General features: G+C 49.5%; 1 protein-coding gene across 11 annotated transcripts in view; it reads right to left on the bottom strand.

Annotated features, from left to right (window-relative positions):
- PROK2 (prokineticin 2) overlaps positions 1-21,798 on the bottom strand; it is a 97,190-nt gene that overhangs the window by 12,286 nt on the left and 63,106 nt on the right. For 2 of the 11 annotated variants that reach the window (XR_013955767.1, XM_080606986.1), the window contains exons 1-4: positions 13,488-13,756; positions 11,026-11,503; positions 9,904-9,991; positions 7,463-7,722 (exon numbers count right to left, since the gene is read on the bottom strand). Coding sequence is in view for 10 of the 11 variants with exons in the window: in XM_080606986.1 (XP_080463112.1) it covers positions 7,463-7,722; positions 9,904-9,991; positions 11,026-11,094 (417 nt within the window). In the remaining variant the exon portion in view is untranslated. Of the gene's footprint in view, positions 1-7,462; positions 7,723-9,903; positions 9,992-11,025; positions 11,504-12,269; positions 12,305-12,397; positions 13,347-13,383; positions 13,405-13,487; positions 13,761-13,785; positions 13,861-21,798 lie in introns of those variants that run through there. The other 9 variants (XM_080606992.1, XM_080606993.1, XM_080606994.1 and 6 more) reach the window with 8 other exon arrangements.

The following is a 21,798-nucleotide window of genomic DNA, read 5'->3' as shown; positions in this document are numbered from 1 at the left end:
AATAAGATGATGGTTCTGCACAATGTTAAAAAAGAGCATTTATCAGATAAGTGCTAATGTTCTAGATTAGGGATTCTTGCTCCCTCACCCTGCACTGGACCATGTAACTGCGTGAATCATTGTGATTGCAAAGTACACATTCCCTCATCAGCTCGGAGAGATGAAAGTGGAATATTACAGTCTACTCGTGAAACCATGGCATCAGTAGACCAAAAAAAAAGCTGCAATCATACAAACAAAACTAACAATTTCTAGTTTCTCATGAAATATTACTCCTTTGACTTATACCCAGATTTTCTTTAGACTTTTACATGTTTTTGTGACTGCATTTGCACATTCCAGGGCAGCACAACTCCGAATGATTCAGCGGGAACTCTGGATTTATATGACGGGCAGGGACTCAATGTCTTTCCGTAATTTTCAGATACGTCTTGAAAAAAAATGTCGAATTTTTGCCAAGAAGATGCAGTGTTGGTTTGGGGAGTTTGCAGGGCTTCGGGGAAACATTCTTTCAGCCTCTGTTCTTCCTATTGATTGCTTTTGGTAGGAAACTTCTCTCCTCTGAACGCACGCCAGCGCGGGCTCGGCGCTGTGAGCTGCGGGTAGGGACCCGGCTGGCGGAGCCGCGTGGCCTCATGGTGCAGGGAGAGCCCTCGCTGGCTGTGATGGACACACGAGGCTGTCGGGGAAGGCGCTGGGAATGCTTCTGTAGCCAGAAAACTGCACCGAAGGCAAGAGCTGTGTGCGGGCTGTGCAGGAGGGCACTGCTGTGGATGCCGAGGACGGGCTGCGTATCACAGGGCTGCAGCAACGTGCAGGCCCCTGCCTGCTGCCCTGCACAAGCGTCCTCTGTGCCCTCACCGTGCGAGCTGGCCGCAGCGCTAGGAATGCTGCTAGCACCTGGCTGCCCCCCATCTCCGAGGGGACCAAGAAGAGGTCACTTGTTCACGTTTTATTTACTGTACTTCACTCAGGCGGCATGGCTTCCTCTGATTGCCTGCAGGGAGCAAGCAGAAACGTTTTTTCTCCTTAGCACACAGCTTAGTTTCTGTTTGGGTTCTGCTGCTTAGATTTCGCTGGGCCCTGCCGGAGCTCGGTCTCTGCCAGGGCACGGCCTGGGTCGTGCTGCCGGCCCTGCTCGCACGAGCCTTGCGTAGGCCTGGCCACGCGGACACCCCCCAGCCAGCTCTGCTCACAGGCACCATGGGCAGGACACAACAACCTGACGTTTCACCCCTCGTCCAGCACCTCTGAGGTGTCCTGCTGTCTTCACGAAGCTCCTCACGGCTGTAGCTTTTCTCCTGTGATCCGGGGTGGTTACAGCAGGCCTCAGGCCGTGGAGTCACCTGCACCGAGGGCAGAGGCAGTAGCGCTGCTGGGACCACGTCTCTGCCTGTCCTGTTTCTCCCTTCACCTCCACCACAAGGGTTTTCTTTGTTTGTTTTCCCTCATTTTTCTCATTTCTGTCCTTTTTCTCTCTCCCCTGCACCTTGTGCTGCTTTGTCTTTCACTGCCACCACCACTAAAAGGCCGGGATTCCCAGCTCGGCACAGCTGAGGGGCCTCCAGCACCACAAATCCCTTTCTCTCCTTTTCATCCATAAGCCAGATCGCTATGAGAAGTGAGAATTCCAGCGAAATGGCATGTTAGCAAAAAGCATGCATTAAAAGCCCTGTGGGGATGGCTGCAAACTGCTTCACCTCACCAGAGCCATCTCCAACATGGAAACTTCACTCCCTGTTCTCCTAACATGAACTTCAGAAATGTTAACCTCCTTCTAGTGACACACCTCTCTGAAAACCCCCAGAGCCCTTAAATTGGGGGAAATTGCATTCTCCTGAATTACTTCAGCTGTGGCTGGGGTGACAACTGGCACCTGTGTCACTTCCCAGGCCCGCAGCAAAGAACAGCTTTGGACGAGAAAAGAAAAAATCTTCCCTTAGCTTGGTGGTGGTTGGTTTTTGGTTGTTTCTTTTCTGTTGTTGCCATTAGGATGCAGAAAATAAAGCACTAATATGGAGCTTAGATGTTCTGGGAGTATTGGCACTATTCTGAGGGAAAGCAACGGTGTCTTCCTCACCATCAAGAGGTCAGCATCCTGCTCTCCTCTCTCACCCAAATTTCAGGGCAAGCAGCAGTGCTGGAGCAGGCACTGCAGAGATAAGGTGGGCTCTGCTGGGCTGCCCCCCTGCGGACATGGTCCTGCTGACGATGCTGGGGTCCAGAGGCTCCAGGGGACACCGGGACCAGCTGGGAGAAGGTGGCAGCGGGGAAGCCCCAGCTGTGAGCGCAGCTCCGCGCACCTGCCCAGCTTTCGAGGGAAGAGCGTGACCTCCTGCATCACCTTCTCCGGGCAAGATGCTACAAAGGACAAATTACCCAGCTCGCCCTCCCGCTCCCGGCTCTGATCTTCTGCCAGCTCACATTTCCACAGCCACTAGTGCAAAGGGCAGTTCATTGTTGCAGGAATTCATATGGGTTGCTTTTATGGTGAAGATCAAATGAAAAGAAAACCCCAGCAATGCGGGCTGGCGTTGGCTCCCTGCCGCAGTGACGAGCGCCGTGCTGGGAAGACGCCCTTCGTGCCCCGAACAGCTCGCTGTCTGGGGAGCTGGGGCTGGGCCACAGATGGGCAGGAGCACAGGGAGCAGGGGTGAGGGTCATTCAGCCACAGTCAGACCCATTTCACTGCCCAGGTTCACTCGGTACATTTTCCCCTTTTACTAGCTATGCCCAAAGAGCAAAGCAAGCCCAGGGGCCCATGGCCATGAGGTTTTCCATGCCACCCTGCTCACCAAAAGACATCATCCCCTATCACTGAAGGACACAAACTCCTGTGACCCGTGTCCCACAGAAAGAGCTCTGCCCAAGGGTAAAGTGGTTGTGGGCAATGGCTGAACGAGACCACAACGTACTTTCTTGTTGCCTTGACAATATACTTGCACTCTAGAGCTCTATTTTAACCCTGTGCTGGGGTAATACCAGCTGATGAAACACTGCTGGAAACCAGGCAAGCCACTATACTTGCAAAAACAAGTTTTCACACATGCGGTACATCGTTAGAGTAAGCAGCCTTTTGCCCCAGGAGAGGGGCTGGGTGTAGGGGCAGGAAACATCTGCACTCTCACTCTAAAGGATGGATTTTCAAACATTGCATAGCAAATCCCTTCCTGGTACACTGCCTTTTTTTTTTTTTTAAATATGGTTTGAATATACAAAAATAATCCAAAACATTCAAGATGCTCACGTTCTTTAAATAGAGCTTCATGCAAAATCTGCTGAGTCCAAAGATGGCCTGCAGCTGACTTCCCCGGGTGCAGCACGAGCAACCGGCAGGTTGCTGCTAGCAGAGGGCTGTAAGTCACATTTTGCCAGCGGTGTTTCCTTTACATTACTATTAACTCAAATCATGGCCCATCTAATTTGGGAATCCCTTGGTGACCAATACATTTCAGTACCGTGACGGTCGCGTGCAGCAGCTCGGAACCAGTCCGTCGCAGGTTCCTAAACTCACGCCACTGCGCTGCCCCCGGGGACAGCCTCATTTCCTAAATCTGCTCTTCCCGTGGCTGGCCCAAGCAGCAGATAAATCAGAAATGGGTTTTCTTATGAGGGTCACGAGAGGACCATTGCTCAGCCAGGCTTTTTGTGCAGGACTGGAGGTTCAAGAGTCCTTTCCTGAGAGGCACTGGGACATCTGCTCGTGGCCCCTCGCCGTGCAGTTGCCTCCAGACCTGCGGATGCACAGAGCGCAGCGGGCAGGCAGTGCCCCGGCTCTTTCTAAAACCAGCTCTTTCTAAACCCAGTTACTCAACTTCCTGCAGCAATGAAGAGTGACCACACTCCAGATGAAGAAATATTTCCTTCAGTTTACCCTAAATCCCAGCCAGTGCTGTAAGCAGCAATTCCCTTCGTTTTTGCACTGCTGGATGCTGCGACAAGCAGGAGGCCTGGGTTCTCAATGGGCCTCTGCGACGTTCAGATCCCCCTGTGAAACCTTTTCTCTTCTGCCTATTTCAGCCCCCGTTGTCATCTGCCGTCACAGTCCTTGCACGCTTCGTCTCGCCAAGGGGAGCAGTCAGCTCTGGGATGCTTCCAGCTCGTTTTGTTACCCTGTCGGAGATGACATTTTAAGCTGAAAGTGCTTTGCATTTACCTGGCACCACGTCAAGCAACTTACCTCTCATCGCCCATGCCGATCACTTACTCAGTCAGAAACCTGCTAAACGGCTTGTTCACATAATTACGGTAATTGCCTGGGAGAAAAGATCTTCCATTGTGCATCTTCCATTGAAGAAAATGCATAACTGCTGGCATACACTGACCTTTTCCTGCTGTTTCCTTCCCATATGAGAATGGAGGCTATTAGCTGAAACTTCCCCACGTCTGCTCCTTGTTCTGCCCTTCCTGAGCGCAGCCCGCTACAACATGGCCAACAGTTTGCATGGATCTGAAAGAAGCACCGGCGGTTTTCATAGATGTGGATTTTACTTTTCCTTAACTGCATAAACAGGATATTCTGCAGCTAAATACAGCTAAATGGAGCCACATAGCCAATCGTGCACGTAATTTTCTCCAACCGAATGGTGCTCTTTGCTTGCTTAAACACTAACCCAGGGAAACACAAGCGTACGTTTCAATAAATCAGGAACTTAATGAAATCACTTCATACATTATTATCTTTATCGGCATCTTAGACAACTTCCCCTACCAGAAAAGTTGCCCAGAATGAAGACGGGAAGCGAGAGCTTTGCCACAGCCAAGCCCTCACTAGAGCTCATCCAGCAGCATCCTGGAATTAACTCTGCCTCCCCGGGGAGCTGGGGCTTTCCTTTGGCCTTGGGAGGGCTGCGTTTATTTATGTTTGTCTCTGATCCGACGTCAGCCAGGGGAGCTCTGGAGGGTTTCTGTGCACAAGGGCAAGCTCAGCACCCCTCTCGCTGCCAGCACAGCAGGGCCTGCAGCCCTGCTCTCTCCCCTTGGAGCCGCCAAATGCCACGCAGCGTCCCAACATCCTCGTGCCTTCAGGAGATGCCGAAATTGTCTCCGCAGGCAAAAGTGTGGCTGCAGTGTGGGGAAGCCTTTGAAGTTGACATTGTCAGGGTTGGAGCTGGTTTGAGCTGCAGAGAGGAAGCGATATAGAAAGAAAAGGCTTTTATTCTGACAGTCAAGCTTAAGCCTGCCCTCACTGCATGTGAAGTGCGAGCTCGAAACTTAAAGAGGGGAAAATGAAAGGTCTGGATTCAGCGGACAGTCAGGTTGGACTCAAGCTCGGCTGTCAGGGGAACAAAGCCTTTGAAAAAGAACAAATCCCATCCTCAACCATTCCCCTGGGTGGGACCAGCTTCAGCAGCTTCAAAGGCCGGGCTGTGCCACCGAGGAGCTGGAGGTGAGCACGGGGCCGCCCCAGCACCCAGCCTTGTCCCCCAGCCCGGCCACGCTGCTCCCCTCGGGGTGCACTCACAGCAGCGCTGGGTGTGGGTCGGGACCACCTCTCTGCTCCTTCGGGAAGCGAGTGATTGCTGTCGCTGCGTCGCCCCTCCAGCATCTGCTTCTGCACCCACTGGTGGTCGGGGTGCAGAGGGTGACCCTGGCACCACAGCTCGCTCCATGGCCCGCTGCAGCTCCAGAGGTAAAGGGCCATTCAGGAAATGTGCATGTAGGGACGGACAGCACATCGAATAGGCAAAGCTGGGGGTCGAGAAACACACACACAAAAAAGAAAGCAGCTTGTAATTACTTTGGTTGTGTTGCCTCTCCAAAGGGCATAACATTTTACGTGATTCATTAAGATCAGAGCCCCGGGTGTGTTTGTGAAGGCTGTGCTAGTACAGAAATTAATCATCTGGAGGCACAGGGCTGAGCTTTGATGGCGGCTCCTGTGCGGCCCTGCAGGCTGGCCCTCGGGGGACACCGAGGCAAAGCTGGTGCCCAGCTCCTGGCCACGCCAGTCTGCAGCAAGCCCCGAGGTGCCTGTGTTATCTCCTCTGCAGCCCTTGGGCTGTTTTAATAGTGACTGAAGCAGATTAATTAAAAGGAAAGCACTGAACCACTGCTGCTGCAGTTGTAATCTCACTTGTGGGTATTTTTGGTCCCGGTCCCCACAGCTGGTGCTTCTCTGTAATGGCCAGGATGGGATTGTTGAGGCAGCGGATAGGATGCACTGGCCTGGTCAGCTGTTGAAAATCTGGAGGCTGCTGATCCATTCGCAAGCTGGACGGTGGCAGGCACTGCCTTGGGCACGAGGCTGCATCCAGGCAGGGGCAGGTCTGGGTCCAGGCTGTGGGATGCTGCACGTGGGACACACAAAGTGCCCCGAGGCACACGTGGGCCCTTCCTGACGCATTATCTAGTCACAGCTGGGGGAAAATGATTCACATATAAAATATTTGATTTCAGCCAGGGTATTTTTAAGATCGCTGTATAATAAAATCAAAGATTTATTACTGTTCTATTCCTGCATAGATGCGAAGTCCGTGAGTAATTATGGCTTTGCAGCAGCCTAACCTTTCAGGTATTTGCATTTCATGTTGCATCCTTACCGGGAATAAGAGGTAACTGCACTCAACTGCAAAACGCCTCGGGTAAGACTAGATCATCAGGAAATTGGCAAAAGGTAAGGTGCACGCTGTGTGCGTTGCAGCCTGACGTCCCTGTCACTTCTGCTCAGTTTATTAGCAGGAAGGGTACCTTCACTGCACCCCCTTCAGCTCGAATCTCCTGCGGGAGGAGCACAGCCAGGGAGGTCTTTGCTCCTTCTGCTTTGCAGTGTGATGCTGAGCGCTCTGAACCGAGCCTCTGCTCCAGCAGCGGGGCTGCGTGCTGCCCTTCTCGCCGGCCGCAGCCGGTGCAAGCACCACGGGGTGACGTTTCTTTTGGCAAACAGCAAATCTCTGACAAGTTTGCTCGGTAAGATCTCGCAGACTTTCCACAAACAAATTCCTGACATAGCAGGAGTCGGGAGACAACTCCTAAAACCTTCAAAAAGGTGACATTTGCTCTGTTGTTCCACATAGAAATAGAGCTTAGTCCAAAGCTTGTAGGAGCTTTTCTGCAAACCTTTTGGTCAGAAAGCTCCCACCCTGGTCTTCCCGGCACAAACCTCTCCCCCCAGTGCTAAATCTCATTAGGACTTGAAAAGACTGATGGAAACCGCACTGCTGTAAGGGGAGGAAGTGCTGGGGTTGTTGCTCTTGTTTCCAGGGCATGAAATAAGGTATTGAATAATGAGTTTTTCCTCATGTTGCTTGAGTTGTGTGGGTGGATTGCTACAGCTGATTCCTAGCCGCGTGTCTGACAAGCTCACAAGTGAGGCCCCTTGGGGCACATCAGCTGGGGGAGACCCACGCTCGTCTTTTTCCACTGAGAACTGGAAGCCAAAGAGCACGAGCACCCATCCCTGCCGTAAAACCCCCCCTGCCAGACAGTGCCAGCAGGAAACGGTGCCCTGAGCCCTCCTCACCTGGGCATGGCCACGAGCAGGACACACCACGACGTTTGCCCAGACACTGCCTGCTGTCTGCCCGGACACACCGTGCTGTCTGCTGCGCAGGCTGGTGCTCTCAGGACAGCGATGGTCATCCACAAACACCCCACAGGAGGAAATAACAACCGCAGACTTTCTCAGCTCGACACCGCAGGGGCTGGCCGCATTACGAATGAACTCTTCCCATTCATGCTCAGGTTTCGTCACATTAAGAAGAAACAGAAGAAACACTGGAACTGGGGAGGGGATGGAAAGAAACAAAGAACAGAGCAAAGTAACGTTAGTCATTAGAAATAACACTTCAGGAGATCCTCTTCAAAAATAACATTAGCAGCTCACTTAACCTCCTACGTCAGAGAGGGCGATTCCATATCTGTTATTCTAGAGCAAGGACTGGGAACTGTTAATAATACATACAGATATTAAAGAAAGCAGAGGAAAGATATCACGTGAATAAGGGAGCTAGAGGACTGACGATACATTATCTTAAGCAAATTTGATTACTGTTAGGCATTTAAAGCGTGCTTTGTCAGGCTTGTGCCAGGACAAGCCCTCCTGCAGCAAGCTGTGATTGTACCTATGACAAAACCCAATTTTGCTCAGGGCAGATGCTCAGGGGCACTGGTCAGGGTGGGCAGGTGTGCTGTGCAGGGCTGGCCACAACTTCCAAGAGACACCCCTCGTATTTCAAACTCCCTCTCTTGTTTCAAATTCAGCCACTGCTCTGTTCTGCCCGCCCATCCCTGACTCAATAGCTGCCAAAATAAATCTCAAATTGTCCAAAAGAAAGTCAGCCAAAGAACAACAGGGCGAAGACAGGAGGGGAGGCGACAGCCCTTTGCAGACAGCTGAGCAGCAAGGGGCTGTCGGTCTGGGTGGAGAGCAGACCTTGGAAGGGGCAGCAGCTCGAACTGTTTGTATTTTGCTGTTGGAATGTTTTTTCCTCCCTTAACTTTACAGCCCTGAGTCCATTACTCCTCCTATGAGATTGAAATTATGGAGAAAAATGGATCAGTGCATTTACTTGGAACCATTATGTGTCAAGTATTAAATTGGGAAGGAAATTTTAAAACCATTCTTCTAATGTGAGTCACAGGAGTAAGCTATCAGGAGCCGTGTCAAAGGCACTGTAGCTGGCAAGAAACATATAGCATCTTTATGATTCTTCCTTTTACAAAACCCAGACCATAAACAATAGAAACAGGGGAAGGGAGAGAATGTAATTTCATTAGAGTAAACGTGACATAAATTTAATAATGAATAATAGCCGTTATCTATAAAAATTTGAAAAGCCATTTTCAAAATCATTAGCTCTAATCGCAAATGAATTTTGTGGCTTCTTTTCTATTTTGCACCTCTGTAATGAACTCTGATAAATTCAAGGGACTACATGTTAAATAAAGAGATAGAAGGGTCTAATTTGCTGCTTCATTAAACCGGCTTATTTCTAGAACATCTTGCTGTTGCTCTGAATTTCCCATCTCTGAAAGGTGGAGACAGTGGAGCTATCTGTCTCTAATGTAGTGTGGCACACAATTAGGGATTCAAAAGGATGTGAATCTCTTTCCATCAGAGATACATGCAGCGATTATTATTTTATTACCAAATACTGTCAGCATTACATATTTCCAACAGCTACTGTGACACCTGACTTGCATGTTAAGTTTGCACGAAGCATTATAAAAAAAGTCAGATGGAGTTTATTTATACCACATTATTCCTTCTTACGTAGGCCTTCGCAGAATCTGGTGCAGCAAAATGTTCGCAGAGTTCAACACTGAAGATTTGCAGTCAGCCAGGATATATAGATGGTGGTTTGCTATTTGGACGTGTTTTTAAGGCAGTGATACATCACCAGCTCAACCTTACAAACCATGACTACAAATCAACAAAAAGCATATCTGAACCTATCTCTATTTATCAAAGCACTTACATGTGAATCTGAGGCACTGTCCTTCTTAGGGATGGACTTTAAAATAATTAAAGAGCTCTGAACTTCAACTGAAACTTATTTTTAACATTAACCCCAAAGTTTCCTAACCTCTGCTTGCACAAACTGGCTCTGACTAGGAGCGAACACGCAACAGAAAGGTGGTTGACACAGTCCTGGAACCGCAAAGAGACTCGAAAAGACCAGCTTTGAACTGACAGGATAAAGATGTTTTCTTAGCTGCAGTATGGGCTTGGGTTTTGCCTCCACAAGCAAAACACACCCAGTTGCCTACAGGAGGGACTTACCTGGTGTTCTGAACAACAGCAAAAGGAAACAATTGAGGCATTTAGGGTGGTATTCTGCCTTCCTAAGTCCACTTCATACATCCATGTACATATATCACCTTCACATACCCACTGCGCAGTCAGAATTGCCACCCGTGTACCAAGGGGGTGCCAAAACAGGTCTGCAAAGTCCTCCTTACCTCCCAGGTGCTGCCCAAGGCGCTGTACAGCCTCTGCTCTGGATTTCACCCTCTTAATGAGTATCTTCCCAATGTCTGAAAGCCTCATCTGGGAATACAAAGTAAGAGTTCAAAAGAGACATGCAAGTTTATTATCACAAAGCTGGCAGAGCAAATTGGTGGGACAACGAAACGCAGCCCTGCCCCACCGGAGGTGCACCTAGGCAGAGTGTGTTGAAGGCCATCAGAGCATCCCATGCAGACTACTAATGGCATGTGCTTCCCTGTCTCACCTTTAATGCTAGTGGTGAGTGACACAGATCAGCTTAAGGGTTTGTGCCACAAAGGAAGCTGGATCCAGCCTTGAAAAATCTACGAATAATGACTGCAATCACTTTCTTGTGAAGAAGAGAGTCTTCAGCCAATCACATAATCCAAATTGCTGTGCCAGCATAAAAGAGACCAAGAGCTGTAATATAATTTATAACTACAAAGTGCAAAAAGGAGAGAAAGAAACTACCCAGAATATTGGACTGGAGAATTTAAACTCACAAGTCAGGACATTCAAAATCATGGCTCCCGCAGCACCCATAACTTAGCTCCCTGCACATATGTAGCATGTACTGCTGGGTACGAGCTTATATTTATGCCTCGCTCCTTCTCTGCCAGGGGCAGAGTTATGGCTGTTGGGGGAACCATAAGTTTGATTTTCCTGACTTTGGTGCACTGAATCTTTAAGAAAGGGAAAAAAGCCACCTGTTTGGGTGGTAGCGAATGTCTCTCTCCTTTTGCCTTTATTCCCACTTTCTCTTCTTGCCCTCTGCCTCTGCAGGCCCCAGTAAGAAGTAAAACTATGGATTTTACATACACAAAGAGGGATAGTTGTTAAAAGGAAGCAACCCGTGGCTTCTTTGGAAGAGGCAACATCTCTGCATACAGGCCCAGCCCTTACAGGACCTTGTTAGGGAGGCTGCATTAAAAACACTAAAGCCTTCTAAGTGAGTTTTATTTACAAAACGGTGTTTGCAGCCACCTTTTAAAACAAATTCTCTGCCCTGCCTGCATTGTAAGGGCCTTGCAATAACCTCTAAGACACAGCCAACCCCATCTGGGAGATGCTTACAACACCGGTTCGAAGCTCACCGAAACGCACACATTCTTTGTAGCTGGAACAAGCAGTGGCGAAAGCCTGTGCCTCGATTTCAGAGCCATTTCCCGGCACTAGTTGCGCCGTGGCACTGGAGAGGTGAGGAAGGCCTCATTTTCCTTTTCTGTCTGCAGCGGTAGTAGCTGTTAAGCGGCCTTTTTTGCTGGAAATGCTATTTGGGAGATTGGCACATACTTTCAAAGAAATTTTCTTCTGTTTCGCTACTCAGGGTTATTAAGTAACACCTGTTGCAGGGGCTCAGATGCGGTTACAGTGAAAGGAGTTGTGTCTTCGCCGAAGGCTGCAGGAGCCAACGTGATGCTTCCCGATGACTTGGATAGCCTTTGGATCGAGTCCTGCACCGCTCCGGCTTCCCTGCTGCCTGCCCAGCACTCGCAGGCTCCGCGCTGACAGCCCTCGTGTAACGGCAGCAGACACAACAATGCGTGTTTCCAGGCATTCGGTCACAGATAACTGCAAGAAAGAGAGAAATAAGTAGCACTAACGAAGTTAATACGTGGCATTTTGCTGTTAGTGACATACCGCTGTGATGGTTCACTTTGTAAAGCCTTTTGTTCTGTTTGGTCATTTATTTATAGGAGGAAGAAAAGAAGAGAAAAGAAAATTAACCTGGATGCTTTTGCTGTCTGCGCAGTGATACTTTCCTGTGGAAGACCTACTGATTAGAAAATGCTTTTGATTTGACTTCCTGGAACATTATGTTATTTTCTACTCCAATATGGGTTTATGTCAGACATATTTCAGAAGCTTTCAATGAACAAAGATGCAAGGAAATATATTACATTTGGGAAAATCATACAAACGGTAAATGCCTTTTCAAAGAAGTTATAATGATATTTCAAGGGCAGTTTAGACCTATTCAAATCGCATACTCTCATTACCATTCTTAGCAAGAGGCATAAGTCCTTCAATCTCTACGTAGTTTTGCTACTCTCTCTCCACAATTTTCAATTTCCTCACAACTATTCATCTGATTTATTATTTCCCTCCTGTATTTTAAATGCATTGTAACCCCATACATTTGTTTCACTATCTCAGCTTCAATACTCAAGGTCGTTAATACCCCCAGATATCCTTTGTTTATATCACAACTTCAAATGTGCTCTTTCTTGCCCAATGGCTTGTTACATAATTACCAGTGCCAATATCATCTTGTTTTTATAGTTTTACGATTAAAGAGATAAAAATGAACTCAACTGAATAAAATGTAAGAGCATACTTGCAATATCTGTGGCAAGGCTGCTGCTGCTGCTCCTACTGCACAGATGATACGGAGAGATGCAAAATTAATCTCTCAGCATGGCGCTTGAAAGTTAACTAAGACAAAATGAATTATGTAGTACTAACGTTTGGCCCTTCTGATTAAGTGCTGCTTAAACACGCATCGAGTTTTAAATCGATCGCCCTGTACAGGAAGGCAAGGTGCATGCCAGCCAGGAAGGCTCAAGTTTGTCTTCAAAGAAGGAGCATCCTCGCCAGCCACGTCCCCAGGCCCACCTCCGTGGGTCCCCAACCTGCTGCTCTCAGCCTCCGCATCCCACCCAGCACCCCTCCACCCTCCTGCTTCCCCCATCATTGACCCTCTACCCAAAACACCCCGAGGAGGAGGGCTGCGGCACACCCAGAGGCACAGAGCCTTCGGGGCAGCTCACTCCATCCACCCTGCATGCAGGACAGAGACCTCTCCTCTCCCCCCACCACCCCGTGCTCTCACTCCGTCTTTTCAGGGCACAGCAGATGCAGGAAGCCCCAGGAGCTCTGCCTGGGACGGGCGCACTGGGGCGTGGGGAGGGAGCACGTTCACTGGATGGAGGAGCCCCGGCGCTCAGACGCGACAGGAAAGCATCCGCTTTCACTCCTGCTAACCCAAACCCTCCCCTTGAATCACAGCCTTGGCTTACGAACAGGAGGTTTATGTAAACATATAGCTCGCTTTCAATTCAAAGTGCACAATTCCTTCCTCTCTACTAAAAGCTTTCTTTTTTTTTTTTTTTTTCCATGCAACTCACAGACCCGGAGCCTGCAGTTCCAGACAGCCAGCCCTTAGGGCGGCGCTTGCGGGGGACCAAGCAACACTCCTTATTTCTTGACTGGTGCTGAAACCCTCCGTCCTGTCTGTAACCACGCTGGTGCGGGTCCCACACCTCACAGCTCTGGCGTTTCTCCAGGCAAACGCAGTCCCAACTGGTGCCCCTGTGCTCGATGCACCCACGTGTGCCCGATGGCACCCACTGCAGCAGCCCCCTGGGACCCCGAGCACGTGGGGCAGCCTCACTGAAGCAAGTCTCAGTCCTACCTTTGACTCATGAAAACAAACCAGAGGAAAATACCACCCTGTTAGTCACTCCTGGGGAAGCGGGCCTGTGCTGGACGTGCTGCTTGGCATGGCCGCGGGTGGTGCAGCCGCAGCACCCCCAGCCAGGCAGCTCTGACCCACCCACAGCCGCTGTGCCGTCCCGCACATCTCACCCAGACCTCAGCCTTCCCCAGTTTTTTTCCTCTGGGGCAGCCCACAAAAGCCCCATGGGCGGTTTTATTGCTCAGAGAGACTGCTGCAGCTGAGCCCCTGCTGCCCTGCTTGCTATAGCACGTCCTCCCCAAATGGGGTAGTTTGTAGAGGGGAGTTTTAGTAAACTAGGTGTTAGGAAAAGAAAACTCAACAATCCCAAACCCTCCACCCACCCACCCACCCTCACCCCTACAAAACCAAGCAAATTTTGCACAAAATTGCTAACTCTTATCAGAGCAAGAGGAGGCACGGCTGTACCCACTCTCCAGGAGCAACCCCTTCAAGCTGCAGCTCCCATCCTCCCAGACCCACTAATTTAGCATTCCCTAACGAGGGCCACAACCCCACGTGGCTGACTCGCTTGATGTTATCAGACCATTAAAGCACTCATTAGAGAAGGGCTGTTTGCTCTTTGGCCTACGGAGCTCGGATGAGCTGCTGAGTAGCCCGCCAGGCTCCTGGAGGAGCATCTTTAAGAAAATAACGTCTGAGGATAAATTTACAGCTACGGCAACTGCATATTAAGTGCATTTTACCCCAGCTAGTTCTGTGTCACAAGTTGTCAGTACAGATTGGTGGGAAAAGAGTATGAAATATTCATGAAGTTATCAATGGCACCAAGATACCCAGCTAATTATGCTGCTCAGCACCTCCTCACAGGCTCTGAGTACCCCGCGCCCGACTTGCTCGTTAGCGCAACCGTGCTTTGATTGTGCCTTTGTGGCAGCGCTTCCCCCGTGCCACTGCCGCACCTCCGTGCTCTTGGACCAGCTCCATCTTAATTAGCTGTGCTGCCACTGGAATTAGGCGACATGTTGTAGAAGACACTTAAATTAACTTCTGACTCTTCCTCAGACAGATGGGGCCTCTGTACCCGTGCCTGCCTGTTCGGTTTGGTTAATCATTCCTCAAAGGGCTGTCGCAAACAGGCAGCAGGCCGCACCGTACGGGCGCGTCGGAAACGTGACCTTGCCTTCAGCTCTGCTGTTTGGAAATGAACGTGTTTCTTAGAAGGCATCTGCATCTCTCAAGGCGACTGGGTGAGGTATTTGGGTCACGGCCCGGAGGTTTCCAGGTAGCAGGGCCCCGCTGAGCTACTCACAACCCAAACAGCGCCGGTTACAGAGCTCCCCTCCCTCCCGTGGCGGTGCCTGCTGGGTGCACACCGATGGGCTGCAGCATCGCCTTCCCACCATCATCGCCTTCCCAAAACTGTCTGTGCTGGGCTAGGGACTGCAGCTGGGAGAAGCTCAGATGGCACAGGGGTATTCTGGGGCATGCCAGCCTAAGTTTTAGATGGAATAGACTTTAATTTGAATTTTAAAATGTTTAAGTTTCCACAAACGTTATGGTTGTAGTTGATGAAAGTCTTTTCCAGCCTAAACGATTCTGTGATTCTGTGATTAGCAATGCTGGGAACAATGCTGCTCTGCCCCACAAAGGGAGGATGCAGCTCCAGTCGTACCCCTGTGCTTGTGTGCAGGAGGGCACCCAGATGAGTGAACTAATGCTCATTGCAGGGACTTTTCTGAGATTTTCCCATCTACTAGGCTTCATCTAGAGCTGTGAGCAGACAGTGCTCTGAGTTTGCAGAGTTTTCAATTAAAAAAAAAGTAATGTGTAAGAGTTTGCCTTAGTTCCTCCCTGGAGGTTTGCTTTCAAATTTTCCCTTCAGTCAAGCCCAGATTTCAAAGTTCAGCTGGCTCCATCAGCACGCTTTGTGAGCATGCAGGGCAAAGAGCTTCCCCACAGCTTCCAGTGATGCTCAGCCCTGGACAATCCTGCCCGATCCCGTGTGCTGCAGAGCTAAATAGTGCCATAACTAAAACCCTCACCTGCAGGAGCAGGGCTGGCGCAGACTAGCGTGAACATGGGTTTGGGGACATTTTTCTCATTTCTCTCAAGATGTGTTGCAAGATACCAGCAGTGCTGTGCTTCTTGTCTGACACGATAGCGTCTTACTGGTAGGACATACCGCAGCATTTGAGAAACTCGCAGCCAACAGCTTCAAAAAGCATCGCTTTCACCAGTCTCTTGAAACACTTCACCCTACCGAAGGCTTAGTTCAGTGCTGACATTGCTGCCAATTTATTTGAATAGCTTTACCTTTGGAAGGCAGGCGTTATCTGCCATGCTGTGGCCTGCCTGTTGCACGTTATCTTTCTTTATTGCAAGCACGGCACTTCAGCACATGCTTCAGTGTCACCTCACCGCATGCATTGCTGTGGCTCTTGCTGAGTCAGGGTTCCGGTGCTGTAAAATCCTCCTGCTGCCATGTGGACAGGACTGGACGTGGCGTGGTGTCCCCTCCAAGGGGAAGGCGCTGTCACTGCATTACGGTCTCGCTGACTTGGGGCCACCTTCCGAGCACAGTGGGTTTCTGGGGAGCGGGGGACGGATGCTGCCTAGCTGCAACCACGTTTCTGCAGGCTCTGGAATGAGTCTATCAAACTGAAGCGGGTTTGGAGGCCGTTCTCCCAGCTCTTGCTCCATGATTATTTGCGTTAAATATTCCCACAGAAATATTTGTGGTGTGGCATTCATTCCCTAGCCCATGCTGAGATCTCCCGCTATTCCTGTAGTGATCCCCACGCGCTGGCCCCCTCATAGTCGCTGTCTGCAGTCCCACAGGTCCCGTCAACTCACTTTTCATGGCTCCAGGGTCACCATTGCCTTCCCTGGGCAAACTGCCTTCCCCGTAAAGGAAAGAAACAGCTATCCGCCACACAATAGTGCACAAATAAGAACATGATTAAACCATGCTGGGTGCTGAGAGGCAAACTACCGCACTATGAAGTTCAAAAAGCCAGAATAATGTGATGGTTATAAAGACAGACAGCTCAGGCAAAGATTGCCTAGAGCACAGAATGATTGTCAGGATGGGCAAAAATGTAGAAAATCATGTGAGTGTGTAAGCTGCCAAAGCCAATTAATCCTAAGAACATTTTGCAACCATTAGGCTTCTATTACTGTGCATGCATCATAATTACGAGGGGTCTGCGTGGATATGATGGCAGATCTTTAACGATATCGAGTTTCCATTTGACCTTTAATTATCTTCATTGCATTTGTTTGTGTTGAATCGTTGCAGCATCTAAAGTTTGAAAGATTGACTCATTTATAATTCGTCATTTCAAGCGGTGCTGCAAAAGATCACCGAGCTCCTCCTGGCAACGAAGGCGAGGAGCCTGGAAGGGCTGCTCGGAGGAGAGGGGATGCTGCCCTGCCTCACGGCACTTTACAGGCAGCTCACGCCGCTAACATCAGAGCCTGAGAAACAGCAGGAACACGGAGATCAAGGAAACTTCTGCTGGTAGAGGGGTACAGAGAGGCATTTCACTCGGCAGCCTGGACTTGAGCATCCTCCTCTGTGGTAGGGCTGGAGCAGCCAGAGCTGGGAAATACAGGTGAATGCAAACCGTATGGGGAAGGATGGGATCCACCTCTTGTGGCTGGCTTGAACCGGTGGCACAGCAACCCTGAGCTATCAGAAACGCTGCGCGGAGATTTCAGCTTTGTTGCCTGGGCTTATCTCCTGCTCAATAACAAACAACAGGGGGTTATATCAGAATTAGCTTCACACTTCCTTTAGCAACGCATCCTACCCCCAAAAAAGCTCTTTTATTCAAAGAACGTGAAAAGATGATATTTCTCAGCTTGCTGTACTGCTGACCTGAGTACCGTGACAAATATTTGCCACTTCTAGGGAAATTAGATGGGGCCCATTTTTAAAATCTGGTGATTTTTTTTATCTTCTATCCATTTGGTTAAAATTATTGCAAAATCTTGATAGTAGGAAACAGGGATGACAGGGTGAGAGAGCTAAATAGGCTTTGGTTTATCCTAAAAAATTAAGACAGAAAACTCACTGACTTGCCATTAACTGAAATATATTAAACTTCTCAAACTGAGCCCCAAGTCTGTGAGCTGCCCACCAGATCTTGACCTCCGTGGAGCTGACATCTCTTCCACACAGTGGGTCGCTCATGGAGCGTCTGTCCAGTTAGGGTTCTTGTTTTAGTTCCTGTCCAAGGAACGCTGACCTGCAGTCTCTGCCGCCACTGTTACCTTCCCAAAGCTCCTTTCAGCCTAAAGCTCTTTTGCTCTCAGCTTCCCAGTTCCTGCTGGCTTCAGACCTGCCCAGCAGCCGGGAGCCCCGTGCAGACTCTCAGTTCTCACCCCTGAACATTCACCCTCTGGGGCTGTTTCCTTACAGCCCTGTGCTTCCCGACAAACCAGGTGCTGTCAGCGCTTCCAGCCGCAGCCTTCCCGCTCTGCGTGGCGCAGACACCCTGCGGGCGAGCTAAAACCACGGCGATTTGGGGCAGCACAGCCCTGGGGCCGGTTCAGGTGCCTGACACATCCCCGTTCTCCCTGCCCTGCGGCATGGCGGGGATCAAGCCAAAATCAGACCACTGCCGTTAGGCAACGCTTGCTGAGGCCAGCACACGATTCCCAGCAGAAAGAGTGGCCAGACCTTCATGATCCTCCTGGCCTCCATCTCCCCAGTTTCTTTGCAACCAGTCACCATTTGGTATACAGTAAAGACAAGCCCATAGGTGGGACTGGAAGACTTGCTTTCTGTTCCCGTAACGTTAACTCTCCTGCTGTTGTCCCCTCACCCCCAGGGAAGTCAAGCAGAGGACAGACTCCGGGCCACTGGCCTTCGGGTTTATGTAGAGGATCTGCCTCTCTCTTCATCATCCTCCCAGATTTTTCCTCTCCAAACCTAGCTGTGACGACCAGCCTGAAAACAAAAGCCAGTCCTTCAGAAAAGTTCCACTGGGCCAAAAGGAGAGCTCTTACTTTCACGATTAAAAATAAATAAATAAATAGAAATAAAAAAAATAAATAATTCAACATACATCGGAACTGCAGCACCTCTGGCAGAAGAGGTCATCTCAGAGCATTCGCTTAGTCTTGCCTTTTTGAGGTCTCAAAGCAATTAAACAGATGGATTTCTTCAGACAAGCCATTACCTGCTAATCTTCTTTCTTTTTTGGGGGGGAACTGGTTGTGAACCGTGAGTTACACTTTGTTTTGTTTCCTTACCCAGATGTTATTTTAAGTGTCTGAGTTCTATAATTGCACAGCGCTCTGGGCAACTGAGACAGAGAAGCAGCATATAAATAAGGCTGCCTCGCCTTCCTGCTAGCGGTTACCCAGTCCCATTTGCTTTACGAGACGAGCAAAAAGGAGAGAGGCGAAGCAGCCTGTGCATGGCGGGCAGGGAGGCAGAGCCTGCGGGCTTCAGGGAGCGCTGGGACGGGCAAGGACACCTCTTCCAGGAAGGAGATAAACAGCAAAATAACATTTTTGCAGGTCAGAGCGCATTGTGGGATTTTTTGTTGTTGCTGGTTGTCTTCTTCTTTTTATTTAAAAGAAAAGAAAAGAAAAAAAAAGCCTTCTGAAAGAGTCCAAAGGGTGGGACTCTGCTTATCTGCTGCATTTGCACATGGGCAGATGAAGCGTTCAACATGACAGTCAAGCAAGCAGCTCCACGGGCAGCATTTAGCATTTCATTTCAATATGCCTGCATTGCTTAGGAGCAGCAGAGAGCCTTGTGCCTGACCAACCTCACGGCGCTGTTCCCTGCCCCTCTTGCAGGCCAGCCCTGACCCCAAACCCTGCAAGCAAACCACCCCCGAGCTGCTCCTCTCCATCTCTACCACTCCGAGCTTCTCTTCTCCTTTCCTGTTTCTCTCTAAAACACACCAAAATGTTACAGGCGGTCTTGAGCCCTCCAGAGCTCATCGCTGACCACCGTGGTGTGGGTATTTACGGCCCATTTCCCCAGCCATACAGCTTGCACTGAAGATCAACCAACAACTGCAATGCCTCCTAATAACTGACAGAAACAATTGCTTTAGGTGAAGACTCACAGGTATTTAAACATGAGAAAAGTGCTTTGGAAGCCTGATTGAAACAAGCAGGCCAAAATCCAAATATAATTTTGTCCCCAGCCTTTGCACTGGTCATAAAACACAACTGGCTATCGTGTTATTAATTATTATTACAACTCCTTTCGCAGCGTTACGGAGGCAGAGCACAAAGATCTTTGTTATGAGTTGAATGTTGGCTCTGGCTGAGCAGAAAGCAGGTGAGCCCTCATGGGAGCACCTTTTGAGGCTCTTAGTTATTTAAGCAGTTTGTAGGAAGAATAGGGAGCTGTGCTGGGAAGGAGAGGTAGCTCCGAGCTCCTCGCCATGGAGAGAGCTTTCCTGGTTTGTCTACATCAAAGGCTCGTAGCTTCACCGCCTCCTCATTTGATCTTAATTCAGCTCAAAAAAAGCTCCGCTTCATGCATTTCTAGGTATGACTTAGACATGGAGCATGACGCAACGGTCCTTTGATGAACAAGGAAACGTAGACTGGGTATCGTCTGTGCCAGGACGATTTGATCTGCTTTTGGGAAGAGGTGAACACACAGCCATACACGCACATGCATGCAGCTATAAATAACGCACGAGCTGCTCGCGAGGGAACAGGAGCTGAAAGCCCTGTTGATACAATTCATTGTCCCAGTTCATCTCTGTAATTTTATCACCCTAAAAATATCCGTGCAGCCAGCATTCTTTATGCAAGCTATGATAATTTCAAGCACAACACAGTGTGCCGGCAGGCGCTGTGACAGAAGCACGGGGACGAAGCTGGGCTCGCCTCTCGCTGCTGAGCCGGCGGTGGCACCGCGGGGACAGGAGCTGAGGTCTGGCATCTGCCCACTCCCCACCACCCCTGAGCAGCCCCAGCTTCCCAAGGAGAGGCTCCAAAAAGGCTCCCGCAGCACAAAAGCGCTGATGGCTCCAAATAGGTGTCTGGCCCTGGGCTTCGTGTGTTGTATAGGTGGGCTGGAGCTGTGGCATTCAACATATGCCACGTCCTGGGGCAAAGCTCAGGTGAGACCAGCTCCTTACATCCATCCCTGTCCTGGGCAGCACTTATTCCCCGCCCTGCTATCACTGCACGTCCACCTCCAAAGCCAAAGGCAGCTGGGCTGTGTCAAACCCTTTCTGGGCGATCAGCTCCTAACGCCGTGTGTAACTCGCTGGATTATTGAAGATGTGGTGCCAGGCCCTGTAACACAAATCATTTCTGAAAGAAAAATTATCCTACAGTGTCAACAACACAGAGCTCCGGATAGGCCAGAAGAAAACAAGCTGCGAGGCATTTTGCTCAGATGAGGAAGTGAAAAGGCTCTTTGCCTGCATTTTACTTTGCACAGATGGAAAAGGAGCACATGGGCACTCTGACACTCATCACCTTTAATAGCTGTCCCAGGGCTAAATCCTCACTCGTCATGCTGAAAATGTAGGGGCGAGCCTGCAACTCATAGCCTTCAATAATAGAAGCAGCCATTTATAGAGAGATGTGAAATATTTAGACCGAAAGTGTTTCATTTCACTTAATTTAAAATCACTTAACACCTGGAAAACTTCTATAAATGAAATCACTGGAGATTCAGTTTCCTACTCTGTCCAAATGTATCCGGAAAAGAAATGTGTCCATTTTCTGGGCAACAAATGCTCAATTGCAGATTTTCTGGATAATAAAATCTCCAGCCTAGCTATTTAATTATTCAGCTGACTGGTGGAGGAATATGAAGCTATGGAAATCTAAAGCCATGTGCCGGGAACTCTGGAGTAAGTTACAGCAAACGTTTGCTTTAAAAAGACACCAAATAAGCTATTTAGAAGCTTATACTTATGAGATAATGATCATTTAATAATTATGCAAGGAATTGCCATCTTCACTCACATAATCTCTCCTCTTAAGGCCAAAAATATTTTCTTTTTTAGAGCTCCATAAAACAGGCATGTTTTCCGTGCCAGAGTTTTAAACCGAGATCGCAATCCTGCCACGGGAGGCACGTGGCCAGGCTCGTTCATGTCAGTGGGCTCCCGGACAAGCATAAATCTCCTGCCATAAAATTGCGGCGCTGAAAGAGGCCTAAGCACCCCCTTTGTGCTACACTTGCCGAGCTCCTTGCTGCCTCCCTGCCTGCCCCAGGCACCTCCAGGCAGGCGGTCACACCTTCGCCACGCGTCCCCACGCTAACACGGGTCCGGCTAGCCGGCCAGAGCCGGGATCCAAATGTGTTCTCATGGCTCAGACAGTTATTAGCCACAATATACTTCCAGCATTAGGTAATTTGTAATTACGTGACTAATTACATCACCAATGGAGTGCAATCTGCCATTTCTGGAATTCTCTCACTAATCAAACGCTGTCCTCGAGGCAC

This window comes from Anser brachyrhynchus (genome assembly GCF_964034855.1).
Source record: "Anser brachyrhynchus genome assembly, chromosome: 10".
NCBI lineage: Eukaryota > Metazoa > Chordata > Aves > Anseriformes > Anatidae > Anser > Anser brachyrhynchus.
The sequence above is the reverse complement of the archived record's forward strand: the minus strand, read 5'-3'. Positions and strand labels throughout refer to the sequence as shown.